We start from the raw sequence: 16301 nt of genomic DNA on the forward strand, positions 1-16301 counted from the left end.
ATTCGCATGTATGTAGCCAAAGGAACAACTCCATGTTTCCTAAAAGGCCTAGAGAACATAGACCGAGTGCCTCTCCTCTTTCCTTTTGTGTTTGTCATGTTGGTGAGTTAACTGGAAGATGGCTGCCCATAGAATTACTTTTTATTCCTGGGTAGGGAATCTAACTCAAGGCCTAGTACTTGTGAGTACTAGTGAGCCCTCATTTAATCCCAACAGCTTAGTGCTTGTGTGGATGTATAACTACAACCTTCTCCGTCAGTATAATGTTGACCTTATGTGTATGTTTTCAGGGCTGGTCATTTGGTATTGGATAGCCAATTGATGGTCACTAAGTCCCTTCTCTCAGCATTTCTTAGTTGGGACTGGGCTCCATAACTCTTCGTTTTGATCAGTTATGGTCTTCTGTGATGGTTTGAGTCTTCTGCAAAGGGATATTTCCTTTATGAGGGATGAGAAGTTCTAGTTCCAGCTAGACCCTGAAGAAGCTCTTTGAGACAAGGTCTCACTATGTGGTTTTGGCTGTGCTGGAATTCACACTGTTGACCAGGCTGGCCTTGAACTCATGGAGATCTGCCTGCCTGTCTCCCAAATGCTGAGATTAAATATGCCACCACACTGGCACTTGAACTTGTCTGTTCTTAACTATAAACAACTCAAGGGCAAGAGCCAGATGTTTTTAATTTATATTACTCTGCTTTTACTAAGATCTGAGCTAAAACTCATGTAGGCTAGAGAAGGTGAAAAAGATGATGTTTACTGCAGTTAGAGAGTGTTTCTTACTCTGGTAACTAAAATAGAATGCATCTGGTTTAGGTGGGAAGTACTCATGTAAATAGAGACAAATAATGTTGTGTACCATTTGATTTACGTTACTCTTTCTCCTTCTGTGCTTGCAGTTTTATAAAAATGGAGTTTCAAGCTGTAGTTATGGCTGTTGGTGGGGGATCTCGGATGACAGACTTGACTTCCAGCATTCCCAAGCCTCTGCTTCCAGTTGGAAACAAACCTTTAATTTGGTACCCGCTGAACCTGCTCGAGCGAGTTGGATTTGAAGGTGAGCTGTGGCCATGATAGATACATTTATAAACCCTTAGTGTGTTTGATCCCAGTAATTTGTCAGCAGTATGAGAGAAAGGCGGGGGATGGGGGGTTGGGGGAGAGTTCGATAGCAAGGTGGGGCTTAAACACTTGCTGGAGGCTGGATCTTGGTCCATGGCTGCCCTGCTGCAGGGCATGGCCTCCTCAAGAGGAACTTGAGGACGAGGACACTTATCCCATGCTGCCCATGGTGCTCTTGATGTACAAAGCCCGGACATTATGCCAGTTTTTCTTAAGCAAGGACAACAAGAAATTGACAGCCTGGTGGATGTTGTAGACCAGCTCATCCTCCATCTTCACATTGCCAACAGCAGCCAGACACAGCACCTTCTTCATCTGGAACTTGATTGTGGAGTTCACCTCATCCACCTTGGCTATCATGTTTTCATTGTGTGTCAGCAGGGAGGGGAACTTGCCAGCCTTGTTTAGGTCTGGGCCCAGGATACATGGAATCTGCTTGATCAGAGACTCAGAGGCCAAAAAAGCATCATACTTCTTGGCCAGCTTTTTAACCAACTTCTTGTTTATATTAAGCTTAAGCAAGTGCTTCGATGTCCATATGGGGGATATCACAGCCTTGGCTTCATCATAGTGCTGCTGATCCCCAAAGATGCACACTGAGAACTTGGGGTGAGGGTCTGTGCAACACTAGCCTGGCTTCTCAGGCTAGCCAGCAGGATAGGCCGAGGCCTCCCCATGCCTCCCCTCTTGTTTTAAGATCCAAGGTGGGGGTTCATGTCCCGGGCTGTAGAGAGCGCCAAGACACCACTCTGGGGGTGGGAAAGCACAGTTTGAGTTTTGGAAGCCTGAGCTCATTCAGGGGTCCCTGGACTGTGATGAGGTTTGGGGTTCTCTGACTCTTGGACATCCAGGTACAGCTGGGAGTCAGAAGAATCAAGAAGGAATTGGGGGCCTGTGGGCTGGGTCTAGCCAGGGGCCAGTGGGTAAGGGGAGCTCTGGCTTGTCCCAGTGGTGATTGTCCTTAGCTTGGTGGCAGTTTTGGCTGGGAGCAGAGAGAGGCCTTCTATGGGAGAATTAATCCTCACAGCAGATCTTGATAAAAATAAAATAAAATAAAATAAAACAGTCCATGGTTCTAAACAGTTTATCTGTTATTCATGTTGGAAAATGGATGTAAGGTGGGCCTGAGATTAAATACCTTTTGCAGGGAGTAATGTCTGGAAAGGGGACCTTATTGGTTAAGTCCTCTGGGCCTCTAGGTACCTCATTAGCATGGAGAATTCTGTTTGAGAACATAGTGCTAGCCATTGCTGTTAAAGAAGGGCTCAACGCAGTGTTCCGAGATGGATTAAGCATGAGAGCAAGAGGTTAAGAAGACAGCTCAGGCACTGACTTCTAGAACCTTTCTTAAAATCTGGTAGGAAGGTTTTTTTTTTGTGTACTTTTCACTTAGGCCAGATTAGATAGATAATAATGTCATTAAATGGGAAAAGAAGTATGAGTCAGGAACGGGTGTGAACAGAGGTAATGCATTCAGCTTTGGCCATATTGAGTTTCATTAAGCAGATTGAATCAGAAGGCCGTAAACCAGGGTGCAGATTCTAGGGTCCAGACTGCTGCAAGAGGGCTCGTTCAACTGTAAATGTTTGCCTGCATATATGTATATGCAGCAAGCGCATGCCTGGTGCCCACAGAGGTCAGAAGAGGGTGTCAGATTCCTTGGAATTGATATTACGATGGTTGTGAGCTGCCATACTAGTATTAGAACCCCAGTCTTCTGTAAAAGCAGCAAGCTCCAAACCACTGAGCCATCTCTCCAGCTCCTAAATCCTTAAAAGCAAAAATTTTTTCCATATAAATTTTATTGCATTTTATTGGTTTGTGGGGGAGTAGTGTAGACATTGGTGTGCAGTAGGTCTGAGAATTGCTTCTCTCTCTTTACATTGTGTGGGTCCTTTTAAAGTGGCTTATTTTTGACCTGTGGTGATGTAAACTTGTAATCGAGGCTGAGGTAGGAGGATCATGAGTTCAGTGACAGCCTGGAGAACCCAAAGGGTTTTCATCTCTAGAGTTTGTCATCCATAACTCCCTGCTTCTTACTGTTACATGACTTTAGTTCACACTCAGCAGTAGCGTTTTGTTGTACATGTAGTACCTACTATGCATATAATTCTTTCTTACTGAGGCTAACTCAGAATTTGTGGGGTGCTTCCTAAACATAGAATTTTTATTAATTAGTTAACTTTTTGAAAAAAATTGTGCATATGAATATGTTACCTACATATATGTAAGTGTAATATGTTCATTCCTGTTGCTTTCAGAGGCCAGCGGGATTTATTTTTATATATATGAGTGGTTTGCCTGAATGTGTATGTGCACCACATTCACTCCTGTGCCAGAGGGGTCTGAAAAGGGGCTTGGAGCCCCTGGAATTGGTGTTAAGGGTAGTTGTGAATTACTGTGTAGTGCTGAGAACCATGCCCAGGTCCTCTGCAAGAGCAGCCAAGTGCTTTTATTTTTCCTTTTCCTCTAAACAACACGAGGCAGGTTTCTCTGTGTAGCCCTTGCTGTCCTAGAACTCACTCTGTAGACCTGGCTGGCTTCAAATTCAGAGATCTGCCTGCCTCTGCCTCTTGAGTGCTGGGATTAAAGGCCTGTGCCACTATTCCCTGGCTGCTAGTGTTCTAACAACTGAGCTGTCTTTCTAGCCTCTTACTAATTATTAAAGTTCTTGTTTGTTTGTTTATATTTTCTTTTCTTTTTATAAGTACACTGTAGCTGTCTTCAGACACACCAGAAGAAGGTATCAGATCTTATTACAGATGGTAGTGAGCTACCATGTAGTTGCTGGGATTCGAACTCAGGACCTCTGGAAGAGCAGTCAGTGCTCTTAACCACTGAGCCATCTTTTTCCAGCCCCAGTTAATTAATTTTTGCGAGAGGGTTTTAAATCGTGCAGCTGAGGATGACATTAGACTTTCATCCTCCTGCATGTGCTTCGTGGGTTCTGGGATTATAGGTGTGTGCCACCAGTCTAAATCTTACGCAGAGCTGGGCATAGATGCCATATAGTGCATATAGATACCAACTGAGCTATATCCCCAGTCCTAATGTAGATGTCTAAGATTTGATATAGACTTATTTATTTTGTGTGTTCCTAAGTATGTGTGTACATGTGTGCGTGCTGGAGTTCATGTACAGAGGTCAGAGGGCGACTTTGCCAGTAGTTCTCCCGTTTCACTGGATGACTAAGCAAGCGCTCTTATGTTTCTCCAGCCCCTGCTATATATGTTACTCATCTTTTATAATAACTAAACTGGGATCCTCACACCCACTCGGAAAATGCTTTTCCATTGAGCCATCTCTCTTTATTTTTTCCTTAAAAATACCAAAACAATCAGAACTCTTTAGTGAGAGCCTGTTGCTAAAGCCAGCCTTGAACTTATACTCTCCCCACCTCAGCATCCCAAACAGCTGTTCACAGGCCCACACTACCACCTGGTAAAAGTTTTGGGAGTGATTCTTTTGTTTGTCTTGTTCTTTTGAGACATAGTCTCTCTATAGATCTGGCTGACCTCAAACTCACTATATAACCTGGGCTGGCCTCAAACTCACTATATAACCTGGGCTGGCCTCAAACTCACTATATAACCTGGGCTGGCCTCAAACTCACTATATAACCTGGGCTGGCCTCAAACTCACTATATAACCTGGGCTGGCCTCAAACTCACTATATAACCTGGGCTGGCCTCAAACTCACTATATAACCTGGGCTGGCCTCAAACTCACTATATAACCTGGGCTGGCCTCAAACTCACTATATAACCTGGGCTGGCCTCAAACTCACTATATAACCTGGGCTGGCCTCAAACTCACTATATAACCTGGGCTGGCCTCAAACTCACTATATAACCTGGGCTGGCCTCAAACTCACTATATAACCTGGGCTGGCCTCAAACTCACTATATAACCTGGGCTGGCCTCAAACTCACTATATAACCTGGGCTGGCCTCAAACTCACTATATAACCTGGGCTGGCCTCAAACTCACTATATAACCTGGGCTGGCCTCAAACTCACTATATAACCTGGGCTGGCCTCAAACTCACTATATAACCTGGGCTGGCCTCAAACTCACTACATAACCTGGGCTGGCCTCAAACTCACTACATAACCTGGGCTGGCCTCAAACTCACTATATAACCTGGGCTGGCCTCAAACTCACTATATAACCTGGGCTGGCCTCAAACTCACTACATAACCTGGGCTGGCCTCAAACTCAGACGTTTACTTGCCTCTGCCTCCTGAGTGCTGGGATTAAATTCACGCACCACTGTACCTGGCTGATTTTGTTTTTATATTAATGTGTATTGGAGTTTGCTTTCATGTATGTATGTGTACAACATGCACACAGTACTTGCAGAAACCAGAAGAGAGTGTTGGGTGCCCTGAAACTGTAGTTAAATGTGGCTGTTGGCCCTAATTTGGGTGCTGGGAACCAAATGCTCTTAATGGCAGAGCCATCTCTCTGCCCCCTGAGCTTCTTACTCTCAGAGTGAGATTGTTGTAAGAATTAAGAGCATGAATGTATAGCAAGGGGAGGGCCAGTGAGCTAGCTTAGGAGGCAAAAGCCACCTGGCAACCTCAGTGCAATCTCTGGAACCCAAGTTAGGTGGACAAAAAGAGCACCACAGAGTAGTCCTGATCTCCACGCATGTACAAGCATGCACACATGAGTGCATGTACACACATACATGCACATACACCCTTTTTTTAATGATAAGGGTGGAGGATAGGTTTGAGAGGAGTTGGGTGTGAAAGACCCCCGGAGGGTATCTGAAGAGACCCCTCCCAAGGAACAGCGAGACCACTCACTTCGGGTGCAAGTAGCAAGAGGTTTATTTACACAGGTACCTGTGGGCACACAGTCTCTCGGAGGACTTGCGCGCCGGACAAAGGGGCAGTCCCCTTTTTATAGGGCTTGGGGGGCAGAAGCAAGGTACAGAAGCAGAAGCATAGCAACAGGGTTTTAATTGGTTAGTTTAAATGAAACCAGGGTGAACTGGGGACAAGCCCCAAGTTTTTGGAAAGGGCGGCCTTGGCCCCTCCTCTGGGACAGGGTGTTGTTTTTTTGTCCTTGTCTCAGCATGTATGGCAAAATATTGTGTCTTTACCCCGGTCCAGGTGGTCAACCGCAGACATCTTGTTTGGCAGGGACTGTGGCAGAAATATGGCTCCAAGGACACAACTCTTGGTACCAGTCGGGGGCTGCAGCTTATCTGAAAGCTGGGCTTGTCTGAGTGTCTCCCTTTCTTTGTCTATTGCTAGCTGGCCGCCCACCGGTATCTTGCTTGGCCACCTGGGACCCTGACCTAGCCTGCCCCGTGTGTGCACAGCCTTACAGACATGGCATTTACTGTTGCTAAGTGGGGGTCTTTCAGGTGTAAATATCAAAACATACACATGTACAAAGTTCTCAAATTAATAAAATAATTACATTTAAAACAGTGTTCTCTTCAGCAGCACATACACTAAAATTGGGAATATACATAGATTAGCATGGCCCCTGCATAAGGAGGACAGACAAATTAGTGAAGCCTTCTGTTTTTTCTCCTTTCTGCCTTCCAGCACCCCTGGATGAAGGTGTTTTCTAATTTGGTTGTCTTGTGAATTTATTAATGTTTCTCTGGGAAGCCCAGACCTTGGAAGCCCAGTTGTTCAGGGCACTCCCTCTAGAGCCATCCCTGTCTGGTCTTCCTGGAACTCAGGGTAGATTTTGGTCTGTCTTGTTCTGCACAGAAAAGAAAAGAGGGAAAATGAGTCTGAAGAGGTGGAACAGAGAGACTTCAAGCCAACTGGTTAGGTTTTTAGGAATCATTTTCTTTCTTCCCCTTCTGGTACATTTAAAGTTTGCCCCAGCTATGAGGTGGTACCAGTCCTGGACAAGTACCACTGTGTCACAGACTGCTCAGAGGATCTGAAGATGTGATACACTACTGCTCACTGCCAGGTTCTTATCTAAAAAATAAAACACAGTGAAAAGGCTCAGTAATATTAGCATTATTTTTGGTTCTACATGCTGGCCTTGAACTTGATGTATAGACAAGGATGGCCTTGTTCCTGATCTTTCTGTCTCCCCTCTGGAGTGCTGGATTACAGGCATGTGCTACCACAGCAGAACCCATCTGACTGAAAGATGGAAGTTGTCTCAGTGAAGGAATTTCTGCCTTTGTTATCTATTTCATCTTGTAGATGTCATCGTGGTTACAACCAAAGATGTCCAAAAGGCTCTGTGCGCAGAATTTAAGATGAAAATGAAGCTGGATATTGTGTGTATTCCTGATGAGGCGGACATGGGGACTGCAGATTCTCTACGCCACATATATCCCAAACTTAAGGTAAACACATTTCTTGACTTTTATTGAAGATAAGTAATGTCTTATTTGATGGTGCTTTGTGTTTTTACAAAGAAGTTTTTGTTGGTTTTTAGACAAGGTCTCACTATGAAGCAGGGCTATCCTAGAATTTGCAGTGTAGATCAGGCTAGCTGAAAACTTAGAGATCTGCCTGACTCTGCTTCCTGGGTAGGATTAAAGGCATGTACCACCATTCCTAGCCTTGGAATTTTGTGTGTGTGTGTGTGTGTGTGTGTGTGTGTGTGTGTGTTGCGTTTTTGGTTTTTTTTTTTTAAAGATTTATTTATTTATTTTATATAGTTTGTTTTGAGACAAAGTCTTATGTAGCCCAGGCTTGTCTGGAACTCTGTGTAGTTGAGAATGACCTTGAACACTTGATTCTCTTAACTACTCACAAGTGTTGGGATTGTGGATGGACGTGTACTAACAAACCTATTTAATATATTTTTATATCAAGTTCATTGTTTCCCATTTACTTTTCTTAACTGTTCTTTGGTTTGATTAGCAATAAAGCTTTAGAAATTTAGTCAACATAGTCTGTTTTCCAAGTAGTAAGATATCCATTTTTGAGACACAGCCTCACCTGGACTGGAATTCTCTGTAGCCTGGGTTTACCTTGAATTTTGGTGATCCCTCTGTCTCAGCTTCCTGAATGCTTGAATTGAAGGTATGCACCTGGCCTCAAATAAGATCTGTGGCCAGGTGGTGGTGGCCCATGCCTTTAATGCAGAGGCGGATCTCTGAGTTAGAGGCCAGCCTGGTCTGCAGAGCGCCAGGACAGGTAGGACTATTACATAGAGAAACCCTGTATTGAAAAACCAAAAAAAAAAAAAAAAAAAATGTAGTGTGTGTTGTGGCCAGAGCTGCCTTACTGTCTGATAGAGGTCTTGAGCTCCTGCTGCCACACTGCTTGCTGCAGGCCAATGGGCCTGTGAGCCTGTGCCGCCTCCTGTGCTGGCATCACCTGCTTTTTTCTGGGTGGGTTTCAGGGATCAAACCCAAGTTTGTTTTTTGAGGCTAGCATGTTTACCCAGGTCTCCCCAGTGCTGTTTTGCTTTGTTTTGAGATGGTCTTGTTATGTCCAGACTCTTCAAAGTTGGCATCCTGCTGCCTCAGCCTACCAAGGGCTGGGCTATATCTGGGATTCCTCGTTTTCAGAGATAAGATTTCATGTTTATCATTGACTTGTCCTCCATCTTTCCAAAAGGACCATTGTCTGACATTTTAATGCTGGTCACTCCATCCCATTCTCTTGGGAACCAGCCATCTCCTCTTAGCTCTAACCTGGACCTGTGCAGAACTGTCTTTCTGAGAATTTCCTCCTCTTTCCTGCCCTTGTGCCTAGATTTCTTCCACCAATGGTTCTACTCCCCTGTTTCTGAGGACGCAAGCCCTTACTGGGTTTTTAAAGAAAATAGATGAAAGATGAATGTTTTAAGAATGTCCATTCTTGAAAATGGTTTATTTTTAAAATAAAGTTGAAAGAGAATAAAAGAAAGAAAGAAAGAAAATGGTTTATTTCACCTAACTGTTGAGTGATGGCTTAGATTTTATAGAATTCTGAGTTTTTTTAAGATTTTTTTTTTTTTTTTTTTGCACTAAGCACCAACAGGACAAGAAAGGCTTCCTTGATATCCTCTCTTCCCCACAGTCTACCCTTCTTCTGAGGCCTCAGTTATGCTAGGGCTTATTACTCCAAACTCTGCCTCATAACAACTTCTAATCACTGTGATCCAGCGTACTCCTTGAAAACCCCAGTTAAGACAGGCAAGGTTTTGGGGTGGTGGTAGTGGTGTTTGCTTTTAGTCCCAGCACTTAGGAGGCAGAGCAGGTGGATCTCTTGAGTTCGAGGTCAGTCTGGCCTACAGAGTGAGTTCCAGGATCTCCATTTTATCTTCGAAGCTTGAGTGCTTTGCTTGGTGTAAAGAGTAAGAGAGAGAATTCATTGTGCCAGAGTCTTGGTTGATACATGGAGTAACCAGAGCATCAGAAACATTTTGTCTTCTAGGTTCAGCCAGGTGGCACACGACTCAGTGGAAACTGATTTTGAGACCTACAGTAGTGGAGTGAGTTAGGCGTGCTCCAGGTTCCCTATGGGGAGGGTTAGGCCTAAGAAGTTAGGCATGCACCAGGTGCCCTCTAGGGGAGCATCAGGAAATGCTGCCTGTGTCCGCTCATTACGTTAAGAACACTTTACTTCCTGACAGGGCTCTGATTGAGACTTGCAGAAAGTGGGTGTTTGTGATGTTGGAGACATGAGACCAGGGAATAATCTGCATCTTAAATTGAGGAGCTATTACAAAGCTTAAAAATCAGGGATTATTTTAAACCCAAGTTAAGTAACGACCTCCTTTAGGATAGCCTAAACATCTGAAACTTCACACGTGTTTGTATTTATTGGAAATTTACCAAGAGAATACATATCAGCTAAAGACCAATAAATTTTCCTTCAAGATGATAGCCTACTTAAGGTTTGGTTTCTTTTCTTCTTTTTCCTTTTCTCTTCTTTCTTTTAAGACAGGGCCCTGGTATCTAGCCCAGGCTGCCCTGGAATTCAATGTAGAAACCAAGCTGGCATCAAATTTGTGGTGATCCTTCTGTCTTTGACACCCAAGTGCTGGGATTTCAGGCATGCACCACTATACCTGGCAAGGTTTAATTTAAAAAGAAAGAAAGAAAAAAAGAAAAACTATTTCAGGGAGAAGGAACAACAGGTGGAAATGGGAAGGGGTGGGGATTAAAAACAAGACCTGATTTTTAATAACAGCTAACTAAATATGTATCAAATGGGAGGAGTGAGGGTTGAAAAGAACAGAGGCCTGTGTTGTAGTAACAGCTAGCTATTCACACACCTCTGCCAGGAACCTGCCTGAGCACTTCTGAGGTTACTTCAGTTTCATAGAGTAAACCATAAATCTGAGAAAGTAGCTTACTACTTTGGAAATTTAATACCCATTCTTAGAGACTGCCCTGAAGTAGGATTAGTTTATTAGCTAACTATTCACCTGGACATAAAGTGTATTTTCCATAGGGTTAACTGGAACGTTTGTTCTGAATATCTCAAAAAAATCTAGTAGTATATCTAAATTTCTAATCCACACAACCAACCTTGAAAGGTAGACAACATGAATTTCCTTTACTGTTGAGAATTTTGACCTTCTCTTGAGAGAACTTAAATAATATTTTCCAGAGTACTTTTCCTGCTTTTGGTTTTGAGTTTTGGGTTTTTGAGACAGAGTCTTGTCATTAGCCTAGGCTAGCCTCTGACTGTCAACCTTAGCTTTTTGAGTGCAGTACCATGCCAGGGGTTATCCCTGAGTTTTGATAGACTTTGATATACACTTATACCCATTGCTTTTACTTCCCAAAGTGTAAATTTCATTTACAGTTTTGCAGTCTCCTGTAGTACTCATGTAGAATCCTTGTCCTGCAAGCATGAAGCTCTTGTTCCTTGATAATCTTCTTCTTCAATGAAGAGAAGTCTGGTCTTTCATTCCAATGTTCTGTGTAGGTGAGGGTGACTTTGAATTAATTCCTCATCCTTCTGCCCCTACTTCCAAAATGATGGGTTCATAAGTGTATGTCAGCATACCCAGCTGGGACTTGAGTGTTTTAGGAGGGTCCTATGTCTAAGGGCATTTGAATGAGCAGCCTAGCAAAGTAGGGGTCTAGTCTGTGCTCAGCACATTAAAACAGTAATTCCTTGCACAGTGAGCCAGACCTGCTTTTGAGCCTTTTGCCTTTCTGAAGTCATTGGTCATTGGTGCTGTTCTTGCTCTTTAGAAGCCATATTTGGTTATTCTTTAGGTAAGTGTTCTGAGAACAAACTAATGAGGGTATATTTAAGAGGCCTAAGAAGACTGGATTCATAATAGAACACCCTGTGTTTTAAGCACTTACCTTATATTGCAAGTCTCATTGCTTCTCTTAATTTAAAAATGGCAGAATTGGTAATTCTCTATTTAATCTACACAGGAATTTTTCTGTAGCCACAGGCAAACCTCATTTATCTTCTGCCTCAGTTTCACAATTCTGAAAGCAGGGGGAAGGGTACCAACATACCAGTTGTTAAAGGTCTAGTTTTTTAAATCCTTTGATGTAAAGAGCAACTATTGTTGTATTTTTATGAAACCGCAAACATGCTACAACAAGGAACAGATTATGATGAAATACCCTGGAGACAGCTTATTAGAAAAATTGAATAAACATTCTATTTTTAGATGTGCAAAAAGCTAAATGTAAGTTATTTTCAGTAGAGCGTTTGATGTCCTTATCAAATTACAAATCTCTGTCAGTCTTTCCTGGAAACTTTCATTTTGCCCAAGGTTTTGTTTTGTCAGATTTCTATCTGTTTGGAAAAAATTAGTATAATCTGGTCAGGGGAAGATCTGAGAACTTGGTCCTGACTTGTCTGAAGGCTTGCAGTGAATGGTAACTTTCATTCTGATGACTGCTTTGGTGGGCTGGGATAACCCAATGATCACTTCTTTGATACTGCTCATATTACTGAGAAAGTTCCAGGTGTTAGGGCAGAAACAGACTGTGGTTTTCAAAGGCTCCTTGTTGTTGTTTTTCTTTTTCTCTCCTCACTTCGAGGATCCTCAGAAGAGCTTTTCCCTTGCTGTGGTAATCTCATAGATCCACAAGCTTGAAGTGTTTCCATCCCGTCATCTCTCCACTGCTGCTGGGTAGAAACCTGGTCTGTGGAGTGGGGCTGCTACATCCCTGTATTTCATTTGATGACCCAGAAAACTGCAAAGCTTTGTTTTTTCAGATCGATGCCTTTGAGTGTTTCCCTTCCCTAGAGGGAACCTTTTTGTGAGACAAAGGACTGTAGGGTAGTGGGGAATAATATAAGCTAGGAATTTTGATAGAAAGTGTAGACTGTCGTCACAAACTTTATTGGTGAGTAACAACCTTCTTTTTTGACTTACAGCTGGAAGCCCTTGTTAGGATGACCTTTCCTCCTTTGATTCTTGAGATGAAATTACAGCCTAGTAAAAAGGTCCAGCACTGTTTGGGTAAAGTTAGTAAGCATTCTGTCAGTTGCTCTGAAGGAGCCTCTACCTTTTCAGACTCATAACTTATGCCCATCTCCTCCGAGGAGCCTTACTTAAATTCTTACAACTGAGTTTGCTCCCCCTGCTCTCTCCTGTTGGGCAAACATTAGAACCCATCAAGAAGCCAGGCACAGCAGAGCAACTGCAACCCAGCACTGGAGGGGAAGAGACAGGAGGAGAACTCATTGTCCAGCTAACTTTTCTATGTCAGCAAGTACACAGTTCAGTAAGAGATTGTGTGTCAAAAACTAAGGCAGAGAGTGATTGAGGAAGATGTCTGGCATTGACCTAGCACTGACACCTGCATACAGCCACATGTGTGCACACACTGAACACGTAACATAGAGTGGAGAGGGCATGATGTTATCTCTGTTTATAGGACTTTGTTTTTGTTGAGACAGTCTCTCTGTGTAGCCCTGGATATCCTGGAACTTGCTCTGTATACTAGACTAGCCTGAACTCACAGAGATTCACCTCCCTCTCCCTTGCCACCATGTTCATATATTGTTGTTGTTGGTTTGGTTTGGGTTTTTGTTTGTTTTGTTTTTTGAGATAGTCTCTCTGTTAGCCTTAGCTGTCCTGAAACTCGTTCTGTAGACCAGGCTGACCTCAAACTCAAGTGATCCACCTGCCTCCCTTATGAGTGCTGGGATTAAAGGTGTACACCACCACTGCCCTTTATTTTATATATATATGTTATATGAAAATAGAACAGGTAGTATAGCTGCCCCAAAAGAACAAGTTGGCTAAGAGTAGCAAGTAAAGAACAGCCATTGGCTCCAAACTGGGACCTGGGTGGAATGGATCCTAAAAGTACATGGCTACTTAGGCCATTGCCACATGTTGAGACGGTCTTTAATGGTCTAACTCGAGTAGTAATGGTCTTTTTAACCATGATTAACTGGCAATAGATCTTTGTGCCTAATGATTTATTTAAGCCTTTCCATGTATCCCATGTGTAATCCTGGTTGGCCTGGAGCTCTGTGTAGATTAGACTGGTCTGGAACTCAAGAAATCCACCTGCCTCTGCCTCCCTAGTGTTGGTATTAAAGGTATATGCCATTGAGCTAGCTACATATATCCTCTTATCCCCTCTCTTTCCTTCCATTATGCATTTTTGTTAGTTAATAATTTTTTATTTATGTATAAAAGTATGTGTGTCTGTGTGTATGTGTGTATGCCACATGTGGAGGCCAGAGAGCGTCAGATCTGCTGGAGCTGGCATTACAGGTAGTTAATGAGCTTCTGACATGAGTGCCAGGAACCAAACTCAGGTCATCTGGATGGACAGCAAGCACTCTTGACAATCTGTCCATCCCCTGTGTGCGTGTGTGTGCGCGTGTGTGTTCATTTTTAGAATGGCTACCCTGATCTTTACTGTGTCTTTTACCTACTAACTTTGGGTGGAGCTTATTCTTGATTTCCTAAGCCCTTGAGGTCCATCATTATGTTACTCATTTGAGTTCTTTCTTTCTGGGCTTAGTGTGGTAGGTTTTGTTTTGTTTTTTTAACTATTTATTTATGTAGAGGCTATATGTGGGGGTTATATGCCTGTCACATCGTGTGTGGAGGTCAGAGGACAATGTGAAGGAGTGGTTCTCCCCTCCCAGCATGTGGGTCCCAAGAATATTAATTAGTTTAGCAGGCTTGGTGGCAGCACTCTTACCTTCTGAGCCACCTTGTTGGCCCCGGTCTGTTGAAGTACTCATCCCTATAAACTTAGAACTAAGTTAACGTTAATTTGGAAACCGTGGTTTCTCTAGCTATTGATTCTAGTTTTCTGATCCAAATAAGTTGCAATAAAATATCTCTAGTTTTTGTGATTGTTAAAAATTTGCTCGATGGTCTAAAAATGTAATTTATTTGGAGAAACATTCCACAGGCTGCAAGAAATGCTCTTAATCATTGAGCCATCTCTCCAGCCCTCAAATTAGCTTCTTGCAATATGCAATACATACAGTTTTTAGATGAGATATTCTATAGATATCTGTAAGTCCATTTGCTCTCTGCTCTGAAGTTGTTGATTTTTTTTTTCAATCTAGATGAGCTAGATATGTGTGAAGTATAAGTTATCCTGTCTGTCCTTTCATGTCCTTTGTATTTATTTTATGAAATTGATTGTACTAGTGTTTAATGCTTATGCACTAATATTTGCAATCATTAAGATTCTGATGGAGAGGGATAGAGAGATGGCTCAGTGGTTAAGAGCACTGACTGCTCTTCCAGAGGTCCTGAGTTCAAGTCCCAGCAACCACATGGTGGCTCACAACCATCTGTAATGGGATCTGATGCTCTTTTCTGTTGTGTCTGAAGACAGCGACAGTGTACTTATATATAACTTTAAAAAAAGATCCTGATGGAGTATCTATTAATATTCAGGGACCTTTTTGTATATGCATGCCTCCCTTTATCTATGTGTGCAGACATGTATATATGCATGTTTGCATGTATGGACGCATAAATATGTACAGGTGTTTTGGTATTTACTTTCAGGGCTTAAACACACTATTCTGTGCTTTTCTAGCTAATGATTATTATGGCTGTTTGTTTGTTTTTATTTATTTATTTTATTTCATGTGAGTACACTGTCGCTGTCTTCAGACACACCAGAAGAGGACATCAGATCCCATTACAGATGGTTGTGAGCCGCCATGTGGCTACTGGGAATTGAACTCAGGACCTCTGGAAGAGCAGTCGGTGCTCTTAACCACTGAGCCATCTCTCTAGACTTAGTTTTGTTTTTTGACACAGGTCTCTCTATGTAGACCAGGCTGGAGTCAAACTCACAGAGATCCACCTGTCTCTCCCTCTCCAGTGCCTGGATTGAAGACATGCATTACCATGCCCAGCAAAGTATAAACTAGAATGCTGCCTGCTGAGCTTCACTTTAAAATTGTTTCTCTCATATGTCAGTCTCCATCTCTGCCCTGCAGGGTGGCTGTGTAGCATTTCTTTCCTTTCAGACAACTCTTTTTTTTTAACCCATTTGAACACAACACATTTTTTCCTTACTACTTTAGAGCCTGCCCTGTGACCTCTAGAGCTGCTGTTCTGTGAATAGTAAGTTCCTACAAAGGAACTCTCACCTTTGTCAGAATATATGCAGTCTCAAAACATCTCAAATTGGATAGTTTAACCTTCAAGCGTAAACAGGGAGGTGAGGGTAGCAGGAGAGCTAATGATCACTGTTGCTTGTTTCCTACACTAAGTTGAACACTGGAACCTTGGGTTTGATTATGGAAACTAACAAAGAATTATTTAACCCCCAGCTCATACACTCACAACCACACTGAGGGTCATATAACCTCACGTAGAGTTTATGAAAGAGTTGGCAGCAGTAATAGATTTCTAAATGCATAATGGACAAATTTTAATTTCAAAGCAAATGGGTGACAAATCCAAAATGTTTCTGATGGTGCTTACTGTTGTACTGGCCAGTTTTATTGTGGCCTTGGTTCTGAACATACAGGTTTCTCACTTCACACTGTGTATAATACTGTTGCACCACACAAGACCACCCTGTGTAATGAACTGAGCTGTTTTAGTTTTTTGCTCCTGTAGAAATGTGGATTGATATTGTCTTACTGTCAGGGGCCTGAAAGAAGACACCTGCTGACAAGGCTGACACCTTGACCCTGGGACCCACATGGTGGATGGACAAAAATGACTTCCACAATAAAATAAATATAATTTAAAAAAAATCAATCAACTCTGAAATAATGTTGAGCATGTTCTAAACCCTATAAGTGTCAGATATTCAGCCAGGA

At 42.7% G+C, this 16301-nt stretch overlaps 2 protein-coding genes and 1 pseudogene across 3 annotated transcripts in view; 1 reads left to right on the plus strand and 2 right to left on the minus strand.

Annotated features, from left to right (window-relative positions):
- The window catches only part of LOC308424545 (large ribosomal subunit protein eL21-like), a gene marked incomplete at both ends in the record, with an annotated part of 429 nt that extends 331 nt beyond the window's left edge, over window positions 1-98 (minus strand). Inside the window, one exon of the mRNA XM_080921552.1 lies at window positions 1-98. This exon is cut by the window's left edge and continues 331 nt beyond it. Within this exon, the coding sequence (XP_080777678.1) occupies window positions 1-98 (98 nt within the window).
- The window catches only part of EIF2B3 (eukaryotic translation initiation factor 2B subunit gamma), a 59961-nt gene that overhangs the window by 2041 nt on the left and 41619 nt on the right, over window positions 1-16301 (plus strand). The window contains exons 2-3 of the mRNA XM_080921536.1: window positions 897-1054; window positions 7311-7456. Coding sequence (XP_080777662.1) covers window positions 907-1054; window positions 7311-7456 — 294 coding nt within the window. The 5' untranslated portion in view covers window positions 897-906. The remainder of the gene's footprint in view (window positions 1-896; window positions 1055-7310; window positions 7457-16301) is intronic.
- On the minus strand, window positions 1270-1657 carry LOC308424904 (large ribosomal subunit protein uL1-like; annotated as a pseudogene). Its single transcript has one exon. The product of its transcript is annotated as a large ribosomal subunit protein uL1-like (transcript).

The sequence above is a fragment of the Micromys minutus genome (assembly GCF_963924665.1).
Source record: "Micromys minutus genome assembly, chromosome: 9".
Lineage (NCBI taxonomy): Eukaryota > Metazoa > Chordata > Mammalia > Rodentia > Muridae > Micromys > Micromys minutus.